Below are 27,558 nucleotides of genomic sequence, written 5' to 3' on the forward strand. Positions count from 1 at the left end.
TTTTTTTTCTAGAAATCACTTGTTTTGTCCTGAAGTAGTCTTCAATCTCTAGTACTTTTCTCATATGGTGTACACATATGTGTGTGTGTGTGTTTCATTCATTCTAAGAACCTTTGTGTGAGGATAATTTCATCGTGGCTATTCACACAGTCAATATATGCCCCATCTCTAGGCTCTAACTTAGGATGTATTCATAATCCATACATTCTTTCATTCTGGGTTATTGCTTGATTGTTGGAGATGGATGTCTCGTGTCCTAAAAAGCAAACTAATTAAACGTCAAATCTCAGCAATGAAACGAATTTATTTGGGGGGTGGGAGGTTAAAGAGAGCATTATTTTAAAGGATCTGGAACTCTTTATGGTGAACTCTCTTTCTTCAATGCTCATCTAAACTTTGGGGCCCCAAAGTGAAATGTGCTCTTTTTGTCTCTCTGTTCAGGCTTGCACCGGGGGTGGATGCACAGTGAGTGAGGCCAGCCAGGCCCTGACTGAGGAGAGGGCCCCCGAAGGCGTGCCAGCCCCCAAAGTGCACCCAGACTCACCTCACTCCTTTAACATCTCCTGGACTGAGCCTGCATATCCAAATGGTAAGTGAACTCTTTTAGCCTCAAGTTAAAAAGATGATTAGCAAAGGTAAATTAATATTCTAAATGGCAGCTTATATGGGGTCCTTAATTTTTAATGATCATTTTAGCACATAAAATACCTGAGATAGTATCATTGTCTGTAGTTTAGGAGATTGTGGTTTTTAGGTTAACATACAATTTTGGTGGCTCAAAAGTGCTCCCTTTTGATAGTTCTTATGTACTGCATCTTATGGTTTAATATGTGCTGGGAGAGGTGAAGAGAACAAACCAGGATTCCCAAAGAATGGCCTTGTGAGAGTGACATATTTTCAATGACTTTTTGTTTTTGACTGTTATTCATTCTTTCTTAGAGAAGTAGGGAGATAGAAAGTTCATGCACATACTGTATTTCAAACTGCTTTTGCTTTAATAAGTTTATCTTAAAAGGGACCATTTGGAACTCTGTATTTTTAATATGTTATTTCTAAATATTTCAGCATGCATACATTAAATATATATACATTTATTCTTGTTTAACTTGAAATGGATTGTATATATTTCTAAGTGATATGTGTATATATCACATATATATGTGTATATATACACATATATATATGTCTTTGAATAGTTTAGAGAGTTAGGTTAGCCAGTTAAAGTTTGCTAAAATAAAATCTTATAAAGAATTTGTAGTAACTTGGGATAGAAATTGCTTTATTCATTTACTGGAAATATCTTTAAGTTCCATATAACATAGTGTCATTTTTCCACACTGATCAAGCTTACATAACATCAAATTTTGTTCCTCTTTAAGACAAATATCAAGAAGACTTTTAATATCATAGAAACTCTTTTAGGTAACTCATTACTGAAAATTGAAATGGCCTCTTTTAGCATAGCCAGAAGGAATGAAAGAAAAAGAATTACAATTTTATTAGTTTGTCTTATGTTTACTATGATATTAATTACTCCAGTCATCTCATTTTAATTAAACTTTTGGCAAATGCATGAGATATATTTGAGGTAAGGGAGAGAGATCTAATAATTACAGTGAGTGATTATCTCTGCTATTGAAGTTATCCCTGAACTATTACAAATTTCCTAGTAAAAAATAAATGGATAGCTATTTGATACTTAAACAGTCAACCATCTTGTCATACTTTGTGCCCCATAAAGAAACCTAGTCTGTAGGTGGCAATGAAAATGCAAATGATTTATTCCAGTTGGATTGCTCTTAACCGCTGTTACATGATTTGTTTAGTAGACATTTCCCTTCATCCTAATCAGTAGTTGTAACTATAACTGCCCCCAGAATCCTAGGTTGACTAAAGAAATACTTTTGACATTTCAAAGAATCTTTGTGTATTATGTGTTATATATTTACAAGCAGCTTTAAAATATATTCATTGAACTGTAAGAATTTGGGAGATTTAGAAGACTGGTGTTAACACGTTCATTTATTCTAAAGTCTTGTGTTTAATCACATCAGAGTTTTCAGAATTTTTACTGTGGGGCAATGGTTAGACATTTTTTAAGTGATCGTTTCATTAAAAAAAATTTCTTCTCTTCATTACTTCTCTCTGCACTTTCCTCAGATTTTCCAGTGTTTAGTTTCTATCCTCCATTGTCTACAGGAGGATCTGATCGTTGGATGTTTATCTTGTCACTTCATCTGTTTTCAAAGCTCCCACACTTCCCTCTGAAAACCCAAAGAATAAAGTCCAGATTCTTTAGTCAGGCATTCAGATCAGCCCCAACCTGTGACTCGATCTGCGTTGACATAGCCTTGTAACACACTTTCCTTTTTAGCCTCCTGAAATACTTATGCCTTGGTGCAGGGTTGAAAAACATGGGTATGGAGTCAAATAGGCCTAGAGTCAGATCTTATCTCTGACGAGCAATAGCTGTGTTACTCTGGAAAATTTACTAAATGCTATGAACCCCAGTTTCCTTGGATTATAGAATGGGAGTTAACAATCCCTACCATCTCTCCAAATCTAACTCATTCCTCAGCACTAAATGTGAAGCCTCTTATTTTATGAAATCATGTCACTCTTTCTTGAGTGTAAGTCAAGCTTCCTCTCTTCTCTTGACCATATATCCTCTTCCTATGCCTTCATCATGACACGTATTTCATTCATCCTTGGCCCAAATTTATTTGGGTACATGTCAAACATGCCCACCCGATGATAAGGACCACAAATCATTTATTTCTCTTTTCCTTCATGGAGCCTAGCACAGTGGAGTACTTTCTGCAGATACCTAATAATACTTAATTTATTTAGTTGTGTCTTGTGAAAATTTCATTCAGTCAGTAGCGTATATATTGTAGAGTCCTGACTCTTTAATGATACCAACAGAGAGGATAGAAGTAGTTACAGGCCAGATCCTGGGATATGTTTGTTTGACATGTATTTGTTTCTGAAATATATTTGTTCAGCTGTGTGGGGTCTGGGACTAGGTGGGTTTTTTTTGGAGTTTGGATTTTGCATTTGACTTAAGAATTTTTAATTTTCTCTTCTTGAGTATGCCTAGTTCGAATTTAATGGAACTAGGCCCATATTACAGTACAGCTGCACTGTGGTTGCTTTCTAATTTCTGAATATGCTGTAGAAGAGTAATACAACTGGAAAATAAGATAGGTTTCAGCCTTATGTTACTACAGATACCCTTTCAAATGATTTTAAATTGTGTTTCTCAAACATATCTGATTATTAGAACCATCTTGGGGACACTGATTAAAGGAGCAGATTCTAGTGCTCCAACAGAAGACCTGAATAATCATAATATCCCGTTGACTTGGTTACCATCAAAATGCTGATGAGTATTGGGGGACTTTCCTGGCGATCCAGTGGTTAAGACTCCACGCTTCCACTACAGGGGGCACGGGTTCGATCCCTGGTCAGGGAACTAAGATCCTGCATGCCGGGTGGCGAGGCCAAAATAAAAATAAATAAATAAATAAATAAATTTTAAAAATGCTGAAAGAGTATTAAATACGCCCTCCGGGTGAGTCCTCCCTCCTTAGCATCCCTTCAGGAGATCCCCACATGGATTTCTATTATATTTTAAACTCAACATATCCAAGTTGTTTCTCCTGATGCTGTCTTCCCCTCTACCTGCCCTTTCTCCGGTGTTTCCCCTCTCCCTGATTAGCACCACCCAGTAGTACCACCAGAAACCTGGGAGGCACTCTTGAGTTCAGTTCTTGCTCACCCCTGATTTTTCATTAACTATACTCCTCTAATGAAGGCCCGTAGTATTTCTCACCCAGATTACTTCAAGAGCCTCCTCATGCCCTACAAAAATTGAATGTGTTCATTCAAAATATACTTTTGATGACCCACTAGGTGCCATCATTCTGATGATACCAAGATGAATTTGCCCAATCCTTGATCTTAAGAGGACCAGAGAGTTCCTTAGGATAAACATCCATGTAAACAAATAATAACGAGGTAGGGATGTGTACAAGGTGCCAAGTGTATGGAGAGGAAGCAACCTGAGGATGTGGGAATGTCTTCCCTCTGGGTCTTTATTAAGATGTAGCAGGTCCAGAGGTATTTACACATTTAGACTGTCATATTCTGTAAGGGGTACTGATTGTCTGGTTTTGTACACTCTAGGCTCCAAAATCTTGACTCTGTTAGTCAGCTATATACATAAAGGATTATTTCATTAGGACTTTATAAACATGAAAAAAAATGTTGAGAAACAGTAAACCCACTTTCTATAAGAAGTATTTCCAAATGCATACCTATATGTGACAAAATATGAAAGGTATAAAAGGTTCATATATAAATATCCACTTGTTGCCTATCAAGCAATTGGTAACCTTTAGCCAGCATAGCATAAGAAGCAGACTCTCTGCTTTATAATTGATTCAGATTTAAACTATCAGCTCCTACTCATTAAAGTCGGGATAATCTTTTTTTTTTTTTATTTAAAAAAAAATTTATTTTTGGCTGCATTGGGTCTTCGTGGCTGCGTGCGGGCTTTCTCTAGTTGTGGCGAGCGGGGCCTACTCTTCATTGCGATGCGCAGGCTTCTCATTGAAGTGGCTTCTCTTGTTGCAGAGTCTGGGGATAATCTTTACACAGGGGTGAGGAGAATGGCCTCTTGCTGTCCGATTCCTCTCTTTCCTTTGTTTCCCAACCTGCTCCTGCTCCACAGCTTGTGCCGGGTAGCTTGTTCTTTGCTTCAGGACATGCTTCACATGCTCAGAGAATTTTTTCCTGTTCTAGCCTCTTTTGTTCAATGCTGTACCAGCAGCTCTAGTGCCTGACACATAATCGGTGCTCAGTTAAAAAATATGTTGGGGGGCTTCCCTGGTGGCGCAGTGGTTGAGAGTCTGCCTGCTAGTGCAGGGGGCGCGGGTTCGAGCCCTGGTCTGGGAGGATCCCGCATGCCGCGGAGCGGCTGGGCCCGTGAGCCACAACTGCTGAGCCTGCGCGTCTGGAGCCTGTGCTCCGCAACGGGAGAGGCCGCGATGGTGAGAGGCCTGTGCACAGCAATGAAGAGTGGCCCCCACTTGCCGCAACTGGAGAGGGCCCTCGCACAGAAACGAAGACCCAACGCAGCCATAAATTAAAAATAAATAAATAAATAAATAAATTTTAAAAAAATATGTTGATTATCACTGTCAAAAAAAAACAAAACACAGAAAATAACAAGTGCTGGAGAGGACGTAGAGAAATTAGAATCCCTGTGCGTCATTGGTGGGAATGCAAAATGGTGCAGCTGTTATGGGAAACAGTATGGAAAAATCTTCAAAACATTAAAAATAGAATTACTGTATGATCCAACAATCCCACTTCTGAGTATTTATCCAGAAGAACTGGAAACAGGATCTTGAAGAGATATTTGTGCACCCATGTTCATTGCAGAGTTATTCACAATAATCAAGAGATGTAAGCAACCCAAATGTCCATGGATAAATGAATGGATAAACAAAATGTTGTATATGTATACAATGGAATATTATTCCACCTTAAAAAAAAGAAGGAAATTGTCACATGTTACAGCATGGATGAACCTTGAGAACATTATATGAGTAAAATAAACCAGTCACAAAAAGACAGATATGGCATAATTCCATGTATATGCGGTATCTAAAGTAGTCAAACACAGGGAGACAGAATGTGGTTACCAGGGGCTAGGGCTTGGGGGTAAGGGGAGTGGAGAGTTTCTGTTCAGTGGATATAAAGTTTCAGTTTTGCAAGGTGACAAAGTTCTAGAGATCTTGCCCATCAATGTGCCTATAGTTAACACTACTATACTGTATATTTAAAATGGTTAAGATGGTAAGTTTCATGTTATGCGTTTTTTGCCACAATGAAAAAAAAAGAGATATAGGGAGGATGTCATAGAATGCAATAAACTTTAAAACCAGAAAAAAAATCAAGATTAAGTACTGTGTTAGTTTAAAACAAACAAACAAAAATTTAAATTAGTAATCACAAAAAGATATATGCATAAAATATACATCTGTTAAAAGAGAGTGAGTTTGTCTCTGTCTTTTTGTGCAACTTCCTTTTCTCACTTAACAATATGGTCATAACATCTTTCCATGGCAGTTAAGTGTAGCTCAACTTCATTCTTTGGAAAGGCAGTGTAGACTCCCACTGAGTGAAACCACAGCTTATGTGACCCATCTTTTATTGATGGACACTTAAGTTTCCATGATTTTGCTATTATAAAGAATGCTGCGTGCTATGCATTGCCTTAGTCTGCCAAGTACCGGGTCATTATCGCTTGATTAACACCTAAGGCTTTGCTTCCTTCAAATATGCCCTGCTTAATCCTGGTGACTTGCTTCACACACCTGCAAAAATGGTGGTGTGACACTCCACCTCTGTTTCTCTACTCAAAGTCCTTTGCATCCACATTCCCTCTGGCAAAGGTGTTCTTTGCAGGCTGCAATTTCAGGCAGGATTTTAAAACCTCTGAAAAGAGCTACTTTTTAGGTCCAAGGTGGATAAGAACCCTTTATTCTGTAGGACCTTGGCTCTTCCTTTGTCATACCATTAGCCAGCAATGAGAAGCAGCACAAAGGATTACTGTCTAAGAAATGTGTGACCTGTATTGTGTAGATTACAATTGCATAATTAGAATTACGTTTTTGAGAGCTTCCAAATTCTCACGAGCTTTATCTCCTTTCAGAAGCTTTGGCCTTAGAAGCTGGAAATATGATTATTCCTCCCACTTGAGGTCTACTTTGCTAGAATCAGCATAGATATCCGACTCCACCAAACTTATTCCTCCTTGTCTAGCATAATATTTAGTAACATTTTAAACTAATTAGAATATATATATTTAAAATACTAACTAAAACTATAAAATATGAAATTCTTATCCTTTATTAATACTTAGAATTTCTTGTAACTCTCCACTATCCTTACCTAAGTAAATTTACCTAAAATAGTTTCTCTGTTAGACTGTGACCCACCTGAGGGCAGGGATTCTATATGCATTGTTTGCTGTTCTAGTCCCAGCATTTGGCAGGGTGCCAGTCATGGAGGAGATGAGTATTAAACAACTGTTGGATGGATTAGTGTTTACTGATGCCAGGGACAATAATAAAATGGTGGTTGTGTTAATGTGAGAAGCATAAGCATATGCTATCGTACAGTACACATAAATGCACATTTAGAGCATGTCATAATTATGTAATACAGGTGGGATGATTTCAAAGGCAGTGGAAAGGCATCTCCGTCTTGGCCTACTGAAGGCTCAAAATACATACTTAGAGACTCAGTCATTTGGCATACAATTTCCTCAGCCTGGTAATTCGTAGATGTGCTAAAGAGAGATAGCATGCCAAGCTGGATCCGCTTTGCATGCCTCAGTGTGAAAGGCTATCTTGTTATAGCCGTCAGGATTTACTAATGTCAAGATGGGCATGAGAGCTGGGCACCCGTTAGACAAGGGTCCCAGGGTCTCCTTGAGAAAGGAGAGAATACTTGAGGAGCCTATGGAAACATTTTCCTAATTTAGCCTTTTGTACTGACCCAGCGTTGTGAGAATTCATACACGGATATGTACCAAGGAAGTGACAATAATTTCAGTAAGAATAGGAAAATTTTAGGAAGTTGATTATTTTTGCAGACTTATACATAGTACCGTGAAGACAACAGAACATTATTGAAAGAAAGTTTAGTTCAATTTTTTGAGCATATATATTATTTCAGGAATGGGTGGTAAGCACACTAATTAACTGTAGACATTTATACACACTCTGTATATGCTGTCCTTCACATTAAGAAAGGATATAGAGAAATTTTTAGAATGTATGTACATGAAGGTGTATGTGTAAATACTAATTAAGTGCTCTACCCATGCAGAGAAAGAAATATTTGATTTTCTGCTAATACTAATAATAGTGGTAATAGTAATAGCTACAGTTTATAACTATGTGCCAGGTACTTTCAATCTCATAACTAGCCCAGGAAATAGGTACTGTTATTCCAACATTCAGATGTGGAAACTCAAATTTATAAGTATTAAGCAACTTAATTACTCTAGGCAAGACAGCTAGTTAAGTAGGAATGTAATACAAAACAAGGTGTGAATGACTCAAAATGCATGATTTTATTCACTGTACTCCTCACCTCTACTTTGTGCAGAAATGCTCATAATGTAGGATTCCATGTAGCCATGTGAAAAAAAGATTTTTTTAAGATACTTTTACAGGTTCAGTGTCTCATTCTCAGTGCCAAGATTCAACGCTTCTAAGATCTCTGTCCTGATTTTTCTCTGGTTTTAAAGGAATAACTATTTTTTTAAACTTTTTATTTTGAACTAACTTTCTTTTTAAACAGTCAAAATGTGAATCTATTTTCTTTCCTGGAAATACTCAGATTTCCTAGAAGAAACAGATTATAGAATTTGGTGAATCACTTAGGAAAACGGCTTGACAGTTTGAAGCAAACCTTGTGTAACTTTTATGAAACACCTCCCATCCATTTGTCAGGTAGAATTTCCCAAGCACGTTCTTTTTTAGATTCCGTTGATTCCATTTTTAGGCGAGCATTACAGTAATAAGACATTCTTCCACGTTGTGAAAGCTGTTCTCTCTTTTCCTTTTTAATTGAAGGATCAAGTATTCACACAGGGAGATATCTGCCACATTCAATCATCATCCAGACCTTGGGGGGAAACCTCGGTTGATATTCACATTGCCACACTGGACTGGAAAAAACAAACAAATATGTTTGGAGCATCTATATTCACTATGCATGTTATTTTTATGACACACTAAAGCATTGTTTAATTCTTACAGTAAACAGAATTCTTCAATGTACATAGAGGTACCTTGTATTAAATTTACATTGTATTGTACTTGTATTGAATTTCCTTGGTTATATATGACAATCTATTGGGCACCTTAGGAAATACAATTTGACATAACCTGATGAAGAAGCACAAAGATATATATCCCAGTGGATGTGCTTTATGGACAATTATGATTCAGCTTCCCTGTGAAAATTAAACACCTTAAAAATTCTACCATTATGGAAGGAGAAAGGTGATAAACTTCAAACTGCTTATGATAGAGAGCCAGCGGGAATTAAGTATCCATTTTGTGGATTATCCACTGAAGAACTAAATTTGTAGAACTGGATTAAATAACCTGATCCCCCATACCACATAGCATAATATTGTTTTATTTTCTTACAGCTATCTTACTGGTTATTAGCACAAGAGAATAAGCAAGAGAAAAGCACAAAAAATACAATACGGTGCAATATAATAATTCCCTGTCATTTTTTATGTTGTATATTTTTCTTTTGCCTCTTTAGATCCTCTCTCTACTCTCCTCCACTCAGCCCTGCATCCTACAAGGCTGACCTTTACTCACAGCATCAATGGGCTTCCTCTCTCTCTGGCTTCCTTTTGGTTTGTCCCTGGGCAGCAGCAGCAAGAGTTGAAAGGGTCAGAGGAGAAAGGAGTCTCAGAACTTTCTGCCAGGCTCTGGGCTCCAGGGCTGCCTTCCTCCACCAAAGGCTACAGCTCCTATCCAGTGGTCCTTCCCTGTCACTCCAGCTCTTTCTCCAGCTTCCTGCATCAGTTTTCATCCTTTCCCCTGCAAATTTAAAGATACTTACCGGCTCCTAGGAGTCCTGACAATTACTAACCGGTGATGCGTTATTATCACTTGGTGCTTTCCATTAACTCTACCCATATCCTTGTACATAGATCCTTCACTAAACTATCCTCCTCATTTGTTCATTTGAGTTTCCATCAGGTTCCTACTGAGACCCTGACTCATGTCTAAATCTCATTTAATCCACAATTAACACACAGAATTTGGGGGGCTGGATGTAGTGTAAAGGTAAAATACTTCCTTTCATTCTGAGACTGGAAAAAGGAAATAAGTAAACAAACAAAAATTCTATTTTGTTGCACCTCGTTTTGGCACATTAGACATTTTTAAAGCAAATAAAGAGGGCTGTGCTCAAAAGTTCTAGTTGCAGATTGTTTATCTAATACTCCTGTGATATGTCATTTTTAAATAGTAATCAACTTACTGATATCTCATTGAAAGCTTTCAATTTATTATTATGAAATCTTTGTTATAACTAATCAAATAATGGTGTAAGAAATTTTTCCTCTTAATGAAGTAACTCTCAGTGCAAAGTCAGTTTAAAGATCTGTTTCTCAAATAAGGCTTATTCCCTAACAAACCTGGACTAGGTTAGCATCTGCCTTCCCTCCCCCACTCCCCATGTTTTCTTCTGTTCCCTCTGATTCTCCTTTAATCAACTTTACATACACATAATGCACTTAGTCTGTCTTCTCACTTAGATTGAAAGTTTTCTGAAGGCAGGTACCAAGGCTGTTTTGATCACTTCTGTATTCCCAGCATGTAACACAATGCCTGGCACATAGTAGGTCCTCCATATTTTCTGATGAATCAGATTACTATGCTAGTAGGTTACCAAAAACCAAAGCCACTAAATCCAGTATATTTTTTTCAAAAATTATTTTATAGTATTTAGTAAGTAGCTGTGTTTTCACACTGTACTCTCTGGGCTTGATTGGAGTAGGGGAGGAATCTTATGTAAAGACTTAGCAAACACGTATAAGAAACTGCTAGGTGGTAGGATGAATGGATAAAGAAGATGTGGTACATATATACAATGGAATATTACTCCGTCATTAAAAAGAATGAAATAATGCCATTTGCAGCAACATGGATGGACCTAGAGATTATCACACTAAGTGAAGTAAGTCAGAGAAAGACAAATATCATATGATATCACTTATATGTGAAATCTTAAAAAAATGATACAAATGAACTTATTTACAAAACAGAAACAGACTCACAGACTTAGAAAATGAAGTTATGGTTACCGGGGGGAAGGATGGGGGTAGGGATAGTTAGGGATTTTGGGATTGACATGTACAAACTGCTATATATAAAATAGATAACCAACAAGGACCTACTGTATAGCACAGGGAACTCTTCTCAGTACTCTGTAATAACCTAAATGGGAAAAGAATTTGAAAAAGAGCAGATACACGTATGTGTATAACTGAATCACTTTGCTGTATACCGGAAACTAACGCAATATTGTTAATCAACAATACTCTAATAGAAAATAAAAACTGCTAGGTGATGACAGACAGCGTACAAGTAAGGAATACAGACCTGTCTCAAATGTGTTTTTGAGAGATGTGCAGATTATTTTTTTTACAAGAAACATGCAGTTCGTGACATAGATCAGAGTAGGAGGAGACAGCCTCAGCTGAGATTCCCGTAACAAACCGGGCTTGAACTTATCCTGGAAGAAAGGGGTAGCTCTAAGCTCATGCCTTTTACGTGCATAACACCTAATTTCTGGGGGACTTTCATATCTGCTCACTCATTTGATACTCGTGTTAACTCAGGCCACCAGGGCAAGGAATAGTGTCCCAATTTTATTGGAGAGGAAATAAAAGCTTAGAAAATGTGAGTTCCTTAGCCAAGTTTTACAGGTGCGTGGTCGCGAGAGAACAGCCACATGCAGTGAGAGAAAGTTCTTCAAAGGGCAGCCACCAGCTGGGAAGTCTTCCACTTTGCCCCCTGATTTTGTGTTTGTGGCTTATTTTTTCTCCACCACATTTAAGAGAGTGCCCAGAACATAGTAGGCACTCAATAATTACTGTGCTGATTGAATGAATAATCATTTACATGTACAGGCATAAAATAGACACTTAAAAATAATTGGCCATGGGCTTCCCTGGTGGCACAGTGGTTGAGAATCTGCCTGCCAATGCAGGGGACACGGGTTCGAGCCCTGGTCTGGGAGGATCCCACATGCCGTGGAGCAACTAAGCCCGTGAGCCACAACTACTGAGCCTGCGCGTCTGGAGCCTGTGCTCCGCAACAAGAGAGGCCGTGATAGTGAGAGGACCGCGCACCGCGATGAAGAGTGGCCCCCGCTCGCCGCAACTAGAGAAAGCCCTCGCACAGAAACGAAGATCCAACACAGCCAAAAATAAATAAAAATTAAATAAATTAATTTTTTAAAAAATCTTAAAAATAATTGGCCATAAATGTATAATCCTGCAGCTCTATTTTTTTCCTCCTGACAAATATGGAGCAGGCATCTTTTCATGTCAGTATACATAGCTCTCCCTCATTTTTTCTAAAAGCTTAATCGAAAGTCATTGAATGAAACCACAGCTCTATCCCACCATGAGGGTACCAGGTACATGACTAGTGTCCATTCTTTGGTGCAACTGCATCTCATCAATGCCAGCTAACCATTACTTATAAACAACATTGACAATGAGGTCAGGTGCTTGGTCCAGTACACAGTGGTCAGATGGATTCTGGTTTATCTTGAGGTAGTGTAGCAAGAAAGATTCAGCCAAGTTAGAGCCTAGGCTAAGGGAAAGGCCCCTGAATCAGCTGTTAACCCCTTCCTTCTCAAACTAAAGCAAACTAAAATGTAAGGAATAAAAAAAGAAAAGAAAGCTGGTACAGCTACTTTAATATCAGACGAAGGAGATATTCAGGTAAACAGGATTATTAGAGATAATTAGGTAACTTCATATTGATAAAAGGTTTACTAAAATTAAGAACATTTTTTTTCATCAAAATGTGCTGTAAACTAAGTGCCTGAAAAGATAAGTAACAGAATGGGATATGATATTCACAACACATGTAACTATCAGAAGACCAGCATCCACAATATATAAAGTATTCCTAGGAATCAATAATAAACTGGGGAAAGATCTGAAAAAGCATTTCGCAAAAGAAAAAAAAAATTAAATGGCTGATAGACATAAGGAAATGTACTCAGTCTCTTTAATAAGCTGGGAAATAAAATAATACCAAAACAAGGCACCATTTTATGCAAAAAAATACTGGCAAAAATTTAACAGCGTGACTATACAAGGTCTTTTTGAGGATATGGAACAATGAGGACTCACAGGCACTATTGATGGTAATGGGAATTGATATACTTTGAAAAAGAGTTGAGCATTGTCTTACTAGACAATTGAATATATCCCAACAACTCCACTCCAGTATCTATACCCTAGGAAGCTTGTACACATGAGACTCAAGACACATGTGCAAAAATGATTATAGCTACATTGATATATCAGCCAAAATGTGGAAACCATCTAAATATCAACAATAGAATAAATATATAAATTGTGCCATACAAAAATACTGTACAGCCATGGAAATGAGCAAAGTATGGCTACCCTCAACAACACGGGTAGAACTGGTGCATATTATGTTGAACAAAAAATGGTGCAAAAATTGCATAAATATGATTTCATTAATTCAAAGTGGAAAACACACAAAACTTAATTGCTTTGTTTAGGGATGCATTCTTAGGTAGAAAAGCAAGAAAATGGTTCTTAAAGTCAATCTAGTTGTCTGTGGTGGGGGGAAGGGTTGGAATCATGAAGGACTCAAGACATTTGCAGGGTGCTGGCAATATTCTATTTTTTAATCTTGGCGATGGTTATAGGAGTTTTGCTTTTTAACTTGTTTTAAAAATGTAACATATTTTACGCACTTTTCTATATTATGTTTTATTACATACTTTTTAAAAGATAGGAAAAAAATAGATCCACAGAAGCTGGCGAGTATCCTGTTTGGTGCCCTGTGGAGTCTGAATGCTTCAGTGCCAACCATCACGGCCAAGTTAGCAAACCTCTGTCAAACCTGTTTTTCTCATCTGTAAAGGAAAAGTGAAACTCTTTCTGCTCTCATGGGTATTTCCTGAGGACTAAGGTATCTGATTAAAACATAAATACAGTTGTTATTTTTTCAGCATCAACTTCCTCTGCCTTTCAAGTGTTTGCCTCTTCTGTCATGCTTCCCTACACAACAGTTTTTGTTTTGTATTTTAGTTAAATGTTGTTTTTTGAGATAATTCTAGATTTACATGCAGTTGTAAGAAATAATGCAGAGAGAGCCCATGTGTGCTTTGTCCAGTTTCCCCTAATGGCCAACATCTTCCAAAGCTATAGTACACTATCGCAACGAAAATTTTGACACTGATACAGTCAAGATACAAAACAGACCCATAACTTTCTTTTTTAATACTCAAATGAAAATCAATCCCTTTTAAACCATTAGTATAGAGGCAAACTAGTTCTTCGGTAGCAGGTTTTTATGAGTTTTTTTATTGGGAATTTCACAGTCCATCTCTGATAAAGAGAGACACCTCTCTCTTCGACTAGTGACGTTGTTATACCATATTTAGTTTAACACATCCCAGTCCTAAGCTCATGTTTGTTTTTTTAAAAAAGAGAAAGTACAGTTGACCCTTGAACAGTAAGGGTGATGTGATAGAAAATCCACGTGCAATCCTCCCTCAGCATCCATGAGGGATTGTCAGGACCAACTGCAGATACCAAAATCCGCAGGTGCTCAGGTCCCCATAGTCAGCCCTCCCTACCTGTGGTTCTGCATCTGTGGAATCAGCCAACCTCGGATTGTGTAGTTTTGTATTTATTGAAAAAAATCCACATATAAGTGGACACATGCAGTTCAAACCCATGTTGTTCAAAGGTCAGCTATATATAAAAGTGTTAAAGATATTTCTCTTAGAATATACCACGCACTACTGCTGAAATGTGACATTTCCACATCCCTGCCTGGGTTACAACTAGTTATGATACATTCAGGAAAATGTGGCTTTAAAAATTATTAATATTAGTTTTTCTTTTTGATATTTTCATCTGTCCTACTTTTCCCTACCTCCATGGTCTTCCCTACGCCAGTATTATATATATCATTCTAGGGTAATTTTTCTAAATAAGGCTTTCATTATGCCCCTAGTCAGTACATAAAAACATCAGTAATTCTCCTGTGTGTCATAAAATCCCAACTTCTTGGAGCAGAATTCAGGCTCTAACTCCCTTTGAATCCTTATTTTCTATTAGACTTTAACCAATTACAGCAACAACAAGAAAATACTGGTCTATTCAGGATATCTTTACTATACCTTGCACTTGCTTCCTTCCACACATTGGTAAATATCATTTCCCTACCAGGGACATCTTCCTGAGTCATTGCCTTTTCACGTTGTACCATTTATGGAAGAACCTATGGAAGATGCAGCTTCTTTGCATTGAAGACTTGGCTGCTCTGAAAAGCTTTTACTACTCGCTTTAGCCAGAGTGATTGTTCCCTGCTAGAAGCTTCTGTACTTACTGTCTATACCATTTGTTGGGCATAAAGGTTTTGTGGTGCTTATCACTCATCTAACTCTTGGATTGTTATTTAGTTAGACCAGTGTTTAACCCTTTTCTTACTTCCATAAATGTAGATACTATTTCTTATTCTTTCTGTGCCCCAAAGCACCAAGCATAGTACCTTTCAGGTAATTGATGTTCAATAAATATATGTTAATTTTTTCATTAGGCTCATCCTCATTGCTTTTAGGGCTAGAGCATGTTCATCAGTTCTTAATTTGAGTGGAATTCCTGCATATTTTAGAAGAGAAAATTAGGCTGGAAATGGATAACAGGAGTAGTGGCAGCAGTGAGATGAGATTGCCAGATCCCACCGCTGAATTTATCCTTGTATGACTTTGGGAAGTAGCTTAACCTCTCTAAGACTGCATTCCCTCATCTCCATAACAAGACAAATAACAGTTCTAACTTCTTGGTGTTGTCAAAGTTAACAGAAATAATTCATATTAAGCGTGCCGCCTATTGTCCGACTCAAAGTAAGTGTTCAGTACATTTTTTAATAATTAAGTGTTTTATAATTTCAAAAATACTTACATGGCATTTTAAGAACTTGGCATTTTACTTTTTCCAAAGCTATCCGTACATGTCCTGTGCTCTAGTCAAAGAAAGAAAGTGCCTTCTTAGGCTATGTTTAAAATGTCCACTAGATTATATTCACTAGTTTTTGTACCTCACTTTGGGAATCTGAGGTCAATAAAAATTGTTGTGTTAAGAGATATTTTAGACTTATTACTTAATGTATGTTTTGAGAACTGAATTATACAATGTTTCATATCATACTAATATTATTTATATCAAAACATTTGCTAATAAAAACAAGCTATGAAATTTGCTTGCCTGTCTTGATAAGAAACGGAGTGTTCTTTTCAAATGGTATCTCTTATTGTCCACAAATTTACCAGGAAATTTGACTTTGTGTCCTTAATTCAAGATTTTATAATTAATGGCCTTGCCCAAATCAGATCAGAGGAAACCCCTTGTCTTAGGCTTTTCTGGGGGGAGGGGGGCACAGGTGGATTCCAGCTCTAAACCACAATAGTATCCCACTTTGGTCTGACCTTAGATCTGGTGATTGGCTGGTAAGACCTGGACCAAAAGGCAGAAAACCCAGAGAGGTCAACACCGCTAGTCTGTTTCATCCTCACAACATGCTTATGGTGACCCCAGCTTCCTGGTTCTGGGACAGGAAACTCATCTTGCTAGTACTGGCGAAGACCTGATTGATCACTGATTGCATGTGACATGATCAGATATGTGTTTTGAAAACTGCCCCTCTGACTGTATTATCGAGAATAAATTTTGTGGGAGCATGAATGCATCAAAACACTTAGGTGGCTATAATTGTTAGGTACGAAATGGTGGCAGAATGGACTAGATGCCCATGGATATAGAGATGGGGAAAGATCAATTTGGGATGTAAGGTCTACAGGACTGAGGATGGAGTTGGTGTGGTGGATGAAGTAGAGAAGAGTGTCCAAAATGACTTAAAAGGCCAACCGTATTTATCCAGTGCACACTGGTTCTACAATTGATCTTTTAGCCCCATAAATCTTTTAGCATCCTACAAATACTGTTGAATATTGGTCACCTAAGAAAGCTGGGTAACTCTGTGTGTGTGTGTGTGTGTGTGTGTGTGTGTGTATGAGTGTGAGATCTCACCTGTCCTGAGTCTGGACTTCAGTCTCACCCACTCCTTATGCATCCTGAATTGTAAAAATGTGAGCAGTTGAATTAACTGTCGCAAATGTCACTTAATTTCATTCTCAGCTCATTTGCCACGTGCTCATCTTACTCTGAGCCCTTCTCTCAGTAACTGTCTATTATTTCTTTATCCAAAGTTCTAAATGTCATGGTTATAGTTTCTCAGCAGAGCTTGCTAGGGGCTGACTTGTTAGAGTCAAGTAGACAAAACAAAGAAGTTACTTTTGAGAGCCTGTCACTGAGGGAGAGTGGAGAACTCAAAAAGGAGACATAAGACTTGAGGAAGTGTAGCCACTGAGTGATGTTTAAGGGGAAGAGCTGGGTAAGTATCCTCTATCTCCTCAGTCCTGGAGGGTATCATTGAATTAGCAAGTATAGTCTCCGATGTCTGTAGTGCACAGTTTGAATCATCACAGAATGATTCAGTTATATTCATTATTGTCTGTGTGAAACTATAGGAAAGTGTGTAGTGCTTGCTGGAAAGATTTCCTTTGAAAATGGTTAAGATTTTTAAGTTTGTGCTTCAGGGATGAGACTGAGTTATAACGAAAATTACCTCCTATAAAATATCTCATTTCCCATTATGTCAGATAAATGAGATATTATGCACATAATCCCAGCAGAAAAGAAGTTCTCTGTTCCCCAATTACGTAAGAAAAGGGAAATATTGATTTGGGTACTTTCTGTTTCAATGTTGAAAAGCAGATCAAGAAGATAGAGTTTCAGGAGTCTTAAAATTTCTTTAAGAGCTTCTGCAACATGTGATTTGCACATAAGTGCAATAACATAAGTGATTTGCACATTGTGTGCCCATCACATACAATGATTGCTTAGCAGAGTGCCTGGCATATAATAATTCCTTGTCTTTATTATTATATTATTAGTGTGATTTTATCTGTTTTTCTTCTCTTAAATTTTCAATGTGCTAGTTGGTTTCTCACTATGTACCTCTCATTTCTTAGCTTTAATTCATTTGTGCTTTTGTGTGTCAAGTATTAAATGACATTAAAGCAAATACTCTCTGTAAGTATTCTTTGAGTTACCATAGATGGTCACCTTAGAATAAAGAAGAACAGTTGCTGGCAGCTGCACATTTTTGTGGAACCAGAGTGATACCTGATAGTAAAATGAAGACACTTTCTCAAAAATTTGGGAAATAAGGGAAGTGGACCTGCTTTCAGAAAGAGACATGGTACAGAGTTATCTTCAGAAAGGAAAATGGGTCAAAGCACTAGCTTTTTAAAGTATTAGCTCATTTAAATTTTAAAAAGCTTTCATCCTAAAGGATGTATTGATCAAGATCTAATTGATCAAATAGAAAATGTGTTAGGTATTCAAGACAGACTATATTTAATATTGTACAAGGAGTTGGTTACAAGAGCACTGGGAGGACCGGAAGAAAAAAAAAAAAAGGGAGAAGGAGGAGGCGGATACCAGAAGAACAAAAAGCGTGATTGCCAGCAAGGTACTTAGTTTCCTGGGCAGGAGCTGAGCTGTGGGCCCACTGCTGGATCTGCTGATTTGAATTGGATGCTTGAACCATCAAGAGCCACCGAGATTCCACTACTGAAGAAGCTGCAAATGCGGAAGAGGAGCGTGTGATGTCCGGACTGCGTGGTGTGGCCCCTGCTTGGCTGCGTAGTGCCAGTCAGCAAAGGCGTCTGCTCTTGGAACTGGAAGCTGGATGTTTTCTTTCTTCCTGCTTCTGCACTTCTAGCAATGCCTCCTCTTGCTGAAACTTACTAGAAAGTCAACCAGCAAGAGAGCTACAAATGTAATGTGCTAGCTCTTGGGCTCAGTGCACAGAGCAGACTAGAAGTGTGGATGTAGAGCTGTGATCAGATGACTTAGATGAATAAGCAGCTGAGCTATTCAGCCGCCATGCCCACTCTTCTACCTTCTATTACTTTCCACTACTGACGATAATCACTGCGTGCTTCCACCCCAAATGATACTACTCTGCTTTGGACAGATGAAGGTTCTCTTACCCTCTGTCACTATAGTCACATCTCGGTGGTATTAGTTCCCCTTTCAGTTTAGATACAACCCACCTGGATATTCTACAACTTTAAAACTAAACTATAAACTAAAACCCATGAACTTTTTAAATATAAATCAATAGGGAAAAGGAGGAGGGAAAATTAGTTATTATATACAAATCTCTATGTAATAAGCACGAAATAAAAAATAACGTCTACAATTCTTGTTTCTATAACTAGTTAAGGCCATAGATGATATTTACACCTTCTTCCCCTTGCTCTCAGCCAGTTGCCCATCTATTTGGGATTCTTTACCTAGCGATGCAACCAAATGTGTACTACTAAAAGGTCTGTGTCCTTAGTGGTTGTGGCTTAAGTTACTTTAGACTTCTAAACGTTACATATTCGGACCTGGTCAGATAAAGGGATGTCCTTGGGAAAGTCCAGAATGTCAGCATGCAGAAGGAAGCTAATTCCTCCTTCCACATAGTAATTTTTTCTTTGCCTGTTGATCTAGCTGCAGGAGGATCCCAAATTGCCTGGTATCAATAATATTCTCAGTTTCTAATTTGCTGGTACCTTGGTGATGCCCCCATGATATAAGTATTCCTCTTTGTGAGTAGAGAAAGCACGAATAGTTTGTGTAGCATATGAAGTATAATAGTGAGAGGTAATACGCTGACTACCTTCTCTTGAGTCCAACATTTTCTCACTATAGAAAAACCAGCATCAAATACAGGTTCAAAGCAGGCATAGCATCCTATAGGAACCCCAGATCCACAGGGTGTTATCACTCAGCTTGGGCTGTAAGGTAGGCTTCCAGAGGCCATTTCGGCAATCTCCCAGACTATGGGTTGATGAGGTGTATTGTAAGATGGATAACTTCCATAGTTATAGTTAGTTCACTTCCTCCTTCTTTTACTATAAACTGATTTCTTAATCAAAAGCAGCATTGTGAGAGATATTCTGACAACAGGCACAGCATTCCATAAGTTCACAGACGATGGAGCTGCCAGACCACTGTGAACAGGTTCTAGAAGTGAGCAACTCCTTCCCAGGAGAGAGGGACGCTTGCGAAAAGTCTCCTGGTATAATGATTCCCAGAGTGAAGCTGTCCCTAATATGATGACGGATGAAGGTTTGATCTACTTTCAGGACATTCACAAGACCAGATCTGCTGTTCATAAGGCTGAGAGTCAAGCAGCCTGGAAGTCATCTCTCAGGGACTCTCTTGATGACCTTTGATTTTGCTAGAGTCTTTGTTTCAAAACTCATTCTTCCTCTAAATCCTGATTTTGAGCTATTCTATAATATCAACCTTCTAGCAAGTTTCTTTTCACATTTCAGGTATCTAGGTATCTTTTTCCTGTAGTCTTGAATTTTCACTCTGTATTGGATGCTGGTATTTTATTCCTATGCTGCGTATACATTAATGTATTCATTCAGTCAATATTTTTTAAGTACCTACTATGTTTTAGTCATAGTGCTAAGCTCTAGAAATACACAGGTGAGGAAGAGTCAAGATTGCCTTGGGGATCCTGTAGCCCATTGGCAATGTCAGGCAATTAAATAAGGAATAATGATACTAATAACGTGAGAAGTGGGAAAGTAAATACTATGATGAAGATGTGCTGTGTGCTAGTGGAGAGGCACCCAACATCTGTCCTCAGGGAAGGCTATCTGACAGATGAACAGTTAAGTCCTCAAGGACACACCCAGGAGGCCACTGTGAAATTAATTTTAGTTTGAAAGAGGTTCTAATTTAGCATGCAAGCAAAGTTCTGTTTCCCCCAGTATAATGTTTAATGAGTGTGGGGATGCTGTATTTCCAGTGAACAGAGATCCCTAACTTCCTTTTAATGCATGTTTGGATGCAATAAATCAAATGATTATATTAGCCATATACATGATTATATTAGTCATTCAGTCTCTCAAATCTCTGTTAGTTGATTTCATGAAAATGCACATAACTTCTGAAATAAATTTAAGTTGATCATTAAATCTAGCAAATCATAGTTTCTCTAACCCAATCATGAGTGTCTCATAAATGTAATCCGTGCAAATTGCCAAGGCTTTCTGTTTAGGTGATTCAGTGTTGTAATTGAGAGCATGGGCTCTGGAGACAGACTGCCTAGATTCAAATCCTGACTCCGAAACCTGCGAGCTTTGTGACCTTGAGCAAGTTACCTAAGCTATCTGTGCCTGATTTTCCTCATCTATGAAATGGTGATAATAATACTGCCTTTATTATAGTGGTACTGTGAGGAGAGAGTTAAAAAGGAAGATGCTCTTGGAACAATGCCTGACACATCCTGAGTCACACACAATGCATTACCCAACAAGGTCATTGGACTTCTAAAGCACATCTATTAGGATATCATTTTAGAAAGCAATACAAATTATAAATATACTTATTCATTTTTTATATGGAACACCAATGACAGTAGTTAACGTGATGCAATAGAAAGATTCCTATACTGGGACTCTTGGGTTCTATTTGTGTCTCTATACTAATTAGCTTAACATTTTGATATTCAAGAGTTTAAAGCCGGTTTTATCCTTTGGAAGGAGACAGGGTTTAGACTAAGGGAGAGACTGTGATTCCACGAAATTAGAAATCATATCAAGAAGTGCTTGCTTCTTCTAAGACATTCTTTGCTATTGTCTAACAATCATACTAAACGGCAATTATTATCTTCCCAGGTGTTATCACAAGTTATGGACTATATCTAGATGGTATATTAATTCACAATTCCTCAGAACTCAGCTGTCATGCTTCTGGATTCGCTCCTTGGAGCTTACATTCCTTCAGAGTCCAAGCCTGCACGGCCAAAGGTTGTGCTCTGGGCCCACTGGTGAGTGTATGAATTTACATTCTGGAAATGTATTAAATGTCAGATGACAATGAATAGGCAACTCTGCACAGCTAGCCTTTCAAGTTGGATGGGAGAGTTTCTTTTTATAAAATTTCAATTAAGGGTTAGTAGGATTTTATATTCAACATAAATTTCAAGACTGCACATAGGTCTAGTGAAGGACAGAGTCTACATTTTACTGAAATTTCAAACGGTAAGTTGAGCAGCTGAGCGGGCATACATACAATTTTGCCTAATTTAGTGACATATTTAAAGTGGATGTTTTTCTTCCAAGTAATGAACTCGACCACTTGAGTAAGTTTACGATTAAAAAGTGAAAATAATTTAAAGCACATAACTGCCACAATATGTCAACACTGCTTCCCAACAAGTATGTTAATCAATTAAAAGATTGTTTGTCTCATCCATTAGAATAATATATTTTAATTTCATGAGCGTGATATATTAATAAGAACAGTATTTAAAATTACATTAATATCAGCTTTTGATATCCACATTTCAGAAATCTATATCTACCTATATTTCATTTGTAGTTGAAAGATAGACAAAATTGTGCTTTTTATTACTGGTATAATTTTCAAAACCCAATTGATTGTACATAATTGTCATAGACCAGCATGACATTCTTTAGTTTCAAAACATAACATTTGACTCTTGTGCATATTTCTTGATTGATTAGATTTAGCTTCTTTTAAGGGACATGCTCATTCATTTTAGATATTTTTTGGCAGTCTTTCCTAATGGCCTATCATTTTAATGCATTTTGTCTTCATTGAAGAGTGTATTCTATAAATATTACCTTGAAAAACAGCTCGACCATTTAATTTTTTGCTTCCTTATTTTTGCTCACACCTCCCGTTTCGCTTCAGAGATTGGTTGCTTTCCAAGCTGCTGACATCATCTATCAGTGGAGCTGAGCTGTAGTCTTTATTGCCATTAAGTATTTTATAGCCTGGACCCCTCTGATGGTTACTTACTCTTAAAAGCAGGAATGGCAATAGGCCAGCCTTTCTTCTCCATTCAAAAAAGAAAAAGAAACAAAAGAACACATCCTATGAACTTGAAACTGAGACTTTTTCAAAAATATAAAGTGCAAATTGTGGTCCTGGCTACTAAACTGGGTCCCACTCTGTCTCCTGATGTTCTGGTAACTTTAAACAAGGGGGACATGGTTATCAATCTATGTCTTGTACAGATAGTAGGCGATGTTGACCTGAAGGAATCAAATTCCACAATGCCTGATGGGAAGGAGGAAACCGAATTGGATTGTAAAACCCTACTCTCCCACGGCCTCACACATCCTAGACTCAGTTCCGACTTAAAGCACAGAGTTATTTTCTCCTTTTGGTCTTTTTCTTTATCCTGTGCTCAGTATACAAACACTTTTCCCAAATCAATGATCCATCTCTAATTAGTGGGATTGAACAACAATGTCTTTATTTAGAACAAGTCAACTCTATATTGCCAAGAAGTTAAAACCCATGGTCTTCAATTGATTTCTGAAATATTTTTTTACCAATTACAATACATGTTATGCACTTAAGAGATTACATATTTGAGTATTCTAGATAGCTCTGGATATCTATCACAATCATGAAAGATATTACAGATTCAACTCTTTGTTGATGATGATTTTTTTGAATGTGTCCTTGATTTAAGAAATCTAGGAATCAATCTTAAAAGCCAGAATTATCGTTAAATTATAATGTTCAACAAAATCCAGCCAAATTGCGTGTATATATATCACTTAAAGGTATTCTTTATCTGAAGCCCAATGTTATAGCAAATATTTCATTGAAACAAAAAAATTTATGATCTCTATTTCTAAATCTTTTGCTGGAAGAAATCAAAGAATTAATTTTCCAGAGTCAATTTTTTTTTTTTCTTCACCTAACAACATTCCTTAATGGTAACTCTTGGTTTTTAGAAAGAGAAGCCTGTTTGTTTCACCACTTACATATTTAATATCATTGTTTTTCATGCACACAGGGAAATACCATTCAATGTTTCCTATGACAAATATGCTCTATAGTCTTGAACGTGGTCTGGTTCACCCTCAAAATTTTCCAGGTTGCTCATATAATAAACCAAAACAAAAAAAAAAAGAACAAATTTGATAAAATAGAATATTTTTAAAATAAAAATACTTACATAAATTCCATATCCTTACCACCTTAATGTAGCATTAGTACAATATTTTTTGTGCCCTTAGACTAGCCAAGTTTATTCCCTGTTATTCGTGATTCAGAAGAAATTGCTCTGTACTATCTGGAAAAAAAAAAAAAAAAGATTTCTGTGTGTTTTATTCAGTTCTTGTCCATTTACACAATGTATTTGGATTTTAAAGAAATTCCAACGTAAACAACAATTTACAGTGCCTTTGATCTTAATTTTTTAAGATGCTAATGTGCATTGTCAAATCAAATCCAGTAATTGAGGTTTCATAAATGTTTGAAATAATGAAAAAAAATGAACAGAAAATGTAGCACCAGAAGAACTATTTAAATGCTTTCCTTTTTTTCAATTATATTGTTGAATTGCAATTAGAAACCCTTCACATTTTGTGTTTCTATTAATAATATGCAATAAACTTGTCCATAGGAAAATCACTTTGCTTTTGTTTGTTTGTTTTTCTTTTATCCACTGTTAGGTAACACTGGTAGAGTCTAAGACGGGGAATTTTATGACTGTATCTGGCCTTGGAACATTCATTAGATTCAATTCTCCAAGGACCCTCTTAAGGATGAAGTGTGAAACTATAGGTCACTGCTGCATGATATGGTTAAAAAGCTGCCTTGGTTTCTTGGTGATGGCATGCTTATACAGATAAACACACCCAGACACACATGTACACATGCTCATATTTTCACAGCCATTTTTTAAATAAAGAAACGAATAAATTTTGTTATTTAAGACATCTAAACCTTAATGGCAATAAATGTTATGGTCAAGAAAATCCCATGTGGGAAATCTATCCTATACCTGCTATTTTTCCCCCATGCCTCCTTGGAAAACATGCTTTATTCTATGAAACCTTAGATTTCTCAACTATTACAAAAGGAAAATAATGCCTACTTTACAAGGGGTTGCTGTGAAAATTTAAGTGAAATATTTATACAAAGTTTTCTGGTACATGGTAAGAGTTGTATTAAGGATAACAATTTTATTAAAATGTTTGTTTTCATTGCATATTTCTTCTCAAATATTTTTTTTTCTGTGTCAAGGGAGTTTCCCAGGTGAAAGCCAAGTCAGCCTTCTAGAATGCCTTTTCCTTAGCATTTTTTAAGGCAAGATTGATAAACAAAATGGTAATTAAAAAAAAAAACCAAGTCAGAGCAAAATAGTACAACTGCCAAATTTAATATAGTGTAAAAACACTGAAGTATTTATCCATATACATAAGGAAATTTTAAAATTCTGTTTATTTCAAATTAACCAGGTATTTGAGAATAATAATATAATTATCTGGATTTTCCCTTAATTCTTCAACTTTTTGAGTCTCCTTTTATTTGGAACCCTTTAAAATCATTTTCTATACAATAATTGGAACTGCATACATAGATATAAACCAATTGCATTTGTTATGAAATATTAAAATGATGAATTGATATTTTTCTAGTCAAGTTTCTTTATCATTTTTTGTACATAGCTATTAGACTAAAAAAATGACTAGGAGTTATAGATCTAAAGAACCCCAAAGCCTTTCTCAGATGAAAGTAAAACATGTTGTGACCTCATACTTATTAAAAATTAACACACTGTCTTTTCCACATTTATTTTCATAATTGGGAAAGTGTATTCGTCCTAACAAATGAAGGCTACATAATTGAGAATATTTGCCTGACTAAGGATTTCATGTTTGGTCACCTTCCTGTGAGGCGTGAGCCTGTATTTTAAGAATAAGGTCAAAATTACCAACCTATTCAGTAAATCTGAAAAGGCCAAACATTTATGAGGGATGCTTATGAGTTTGTGGTGATTAGTTAACAAATTTAAGCCAGTTATTAAAAGATGCTAAAATATCCTGAACCCCTTTCTACTTTCTTTCCAACTTCATCTTCCTCTGTTCTCTTAGTTATTTTACTTATTTAGCTATTAAAATCTTTCTGGCCCCTGTGCAGTGAAGGCTTATATTTATTTCAGATTCCTTCTCTTCAAATAAGTCATTTTTTGTTCTTTTCTGCATACATTCATTACTACTATATTAATGAAATTTCAACTTTTTGTGATTATACTTTAGGGATAGAGTCACTCAGGTACATTTATCTCTTGATGTCTGGCATGGTACCATGGTGGCAACACAACTCAGAGAACTGTGTGTGTGTGAGTGTGTGTCTGTGTGTGTGTCTGTGTGTCTGAGTCAAGATGCTTGGTGTGGCCCTTGACAAAGCCCAGCAGTCTACCACTGCAGTCAGGAGCTTATGAACACAGACCTTACTCATTTCTTCCGTTTTGCAATCACATAAAAATTGTTTTTAAGCCATCCTAGAAGTAGTCTATGGATATGCACAGCCATAGGCACAATCGCAGTGGGAGCTGATCCACGTATTCTGGAAATCACAGACTGCCTTGGTCAGGAGCTCAAATTCTACGCTTTAACAGCAGGAGGAAGAAAACATGAGGTATGCTTTGATCCTGCTGACAAAATGAGGTATTCATACAAGATGCGACTGTCAAAATAGTTTACTTCACAGCAAAGAGATTGTTTGAAGTAGTATGCTCAAAGTGAAGCATGTACTTATTTTATTTGCAAACAAAAATAAATCTTTTTATACGCACAGGTGGAAAATCGAACTCTAGAAGCTCCTCCTGAAGGAACAGTAAATGTGTTTGTCAAAACAGAAGGATCCCAAAAGGCCCATGTGAGATGGGAAGCACCTTTTCACCCTAATGGACAATTAACGTACTCAGTCCTTTTTACTGGCGTTTTCTATGCTGACCAAGGTAACTTGTTTGTCATTTTTAAACTTTCATAACATTAGAAAACAATGTATTTTCTTTTGAATTTTTTCTTTTAGCCACAGATTTTAATTTCTTTATCTTTCCTAAAAATAACCTATATTGACGAACCAGTTCAGCCATGATCATTTTGGGGTCCCCAGCGCAGCTGTAAAAGCTTCAAGTGATTAGTTGCAAGAAGGGTAAACTCTCCACACCCACACCTGACCTACTCAGCTCCGGGGAGGTGGGCAGCAGCACTCCGTGTTTTAACAAACCCTTTAGGTGGCTCTGAAGGTCACTCAACTTCGAGAAAGATTGGCCTAGTATAGATTCTATATTCTTTTCCCCTTGCTTAATAAATGGTGAAAACCTAAACGATTATTCCTGCAAAGAGTTGAGTTTTAATTTTGCAGTCCATCTTCAGCAAACTCTTTTTGTGTGATCATTTTAGCATTTCTAAAGTAAATTAGGAATGCTGGTGTGTGTTCCAATCGATTAACTGGACATGGGTTACACTGCATAGGCTTCCTTGAAAGTATTATCAGAAACGATCTGATTCAATAAGTTAAGTTAGGGCTGGCTAGGTAGGATGCTTATGTGAAGCAACCCTCACCATAGAAAAAAATGCAGCTTTATATTTTACTGGAAACCTAATTTTTGTTTTATTCAGTGTTTACTTCTATCATTTCCACGAGTGGCCTATTTTTAAAGGAGGTGTCTTCAACATTTCTTGTTCCATTAGTAGCAAATATGCAATAACGTTGATATGGTCACATATACTGTTAACAGT

General features: G+C 37.0%; 1 protein-coding gene across 1 annotated transcript in view; it reads left to right on the plus strand.

Moving 5' to 3' along the window:
* Positions 1-27,558, plus strand: part of USH2A (usherin) — an 800,956-nt gene that overhangs the window by 411,160 nt on the left and 362,238 nt on the right. Inside the window, exons 34-36 of the mRNA XM_057531465.1 lie at positions 442-589; positions 21,655-21,806; positions 26,609-26,771. Coding sequence (XP_057387448.1) covers positions 442-589; positions 21,655-21,806; positions 26,609-26,771 — 463 coding nt within the window. The remainder of the gene's footprint in view (positions 1-441; positions 590-21,654; positions 21,807-26,608; positions 26,772-27,558) is intronic.

This window comes from Balaenoptera acutorostrata, chromosome 1, assembly GCF_949987535.1.
Source record: "Balaenoptera acutorostrata chromosome 1, mBalAcu1.1, whole genome shotgun sequence".
Taxonomy (NCBI): domain Eukaryota; kingdom Metazoa; phylum Chordata; class Mammalia; order Artiodactyla; family Balaenopteridae; genus Balaenoptera; species Balaenoptera acutorostrata.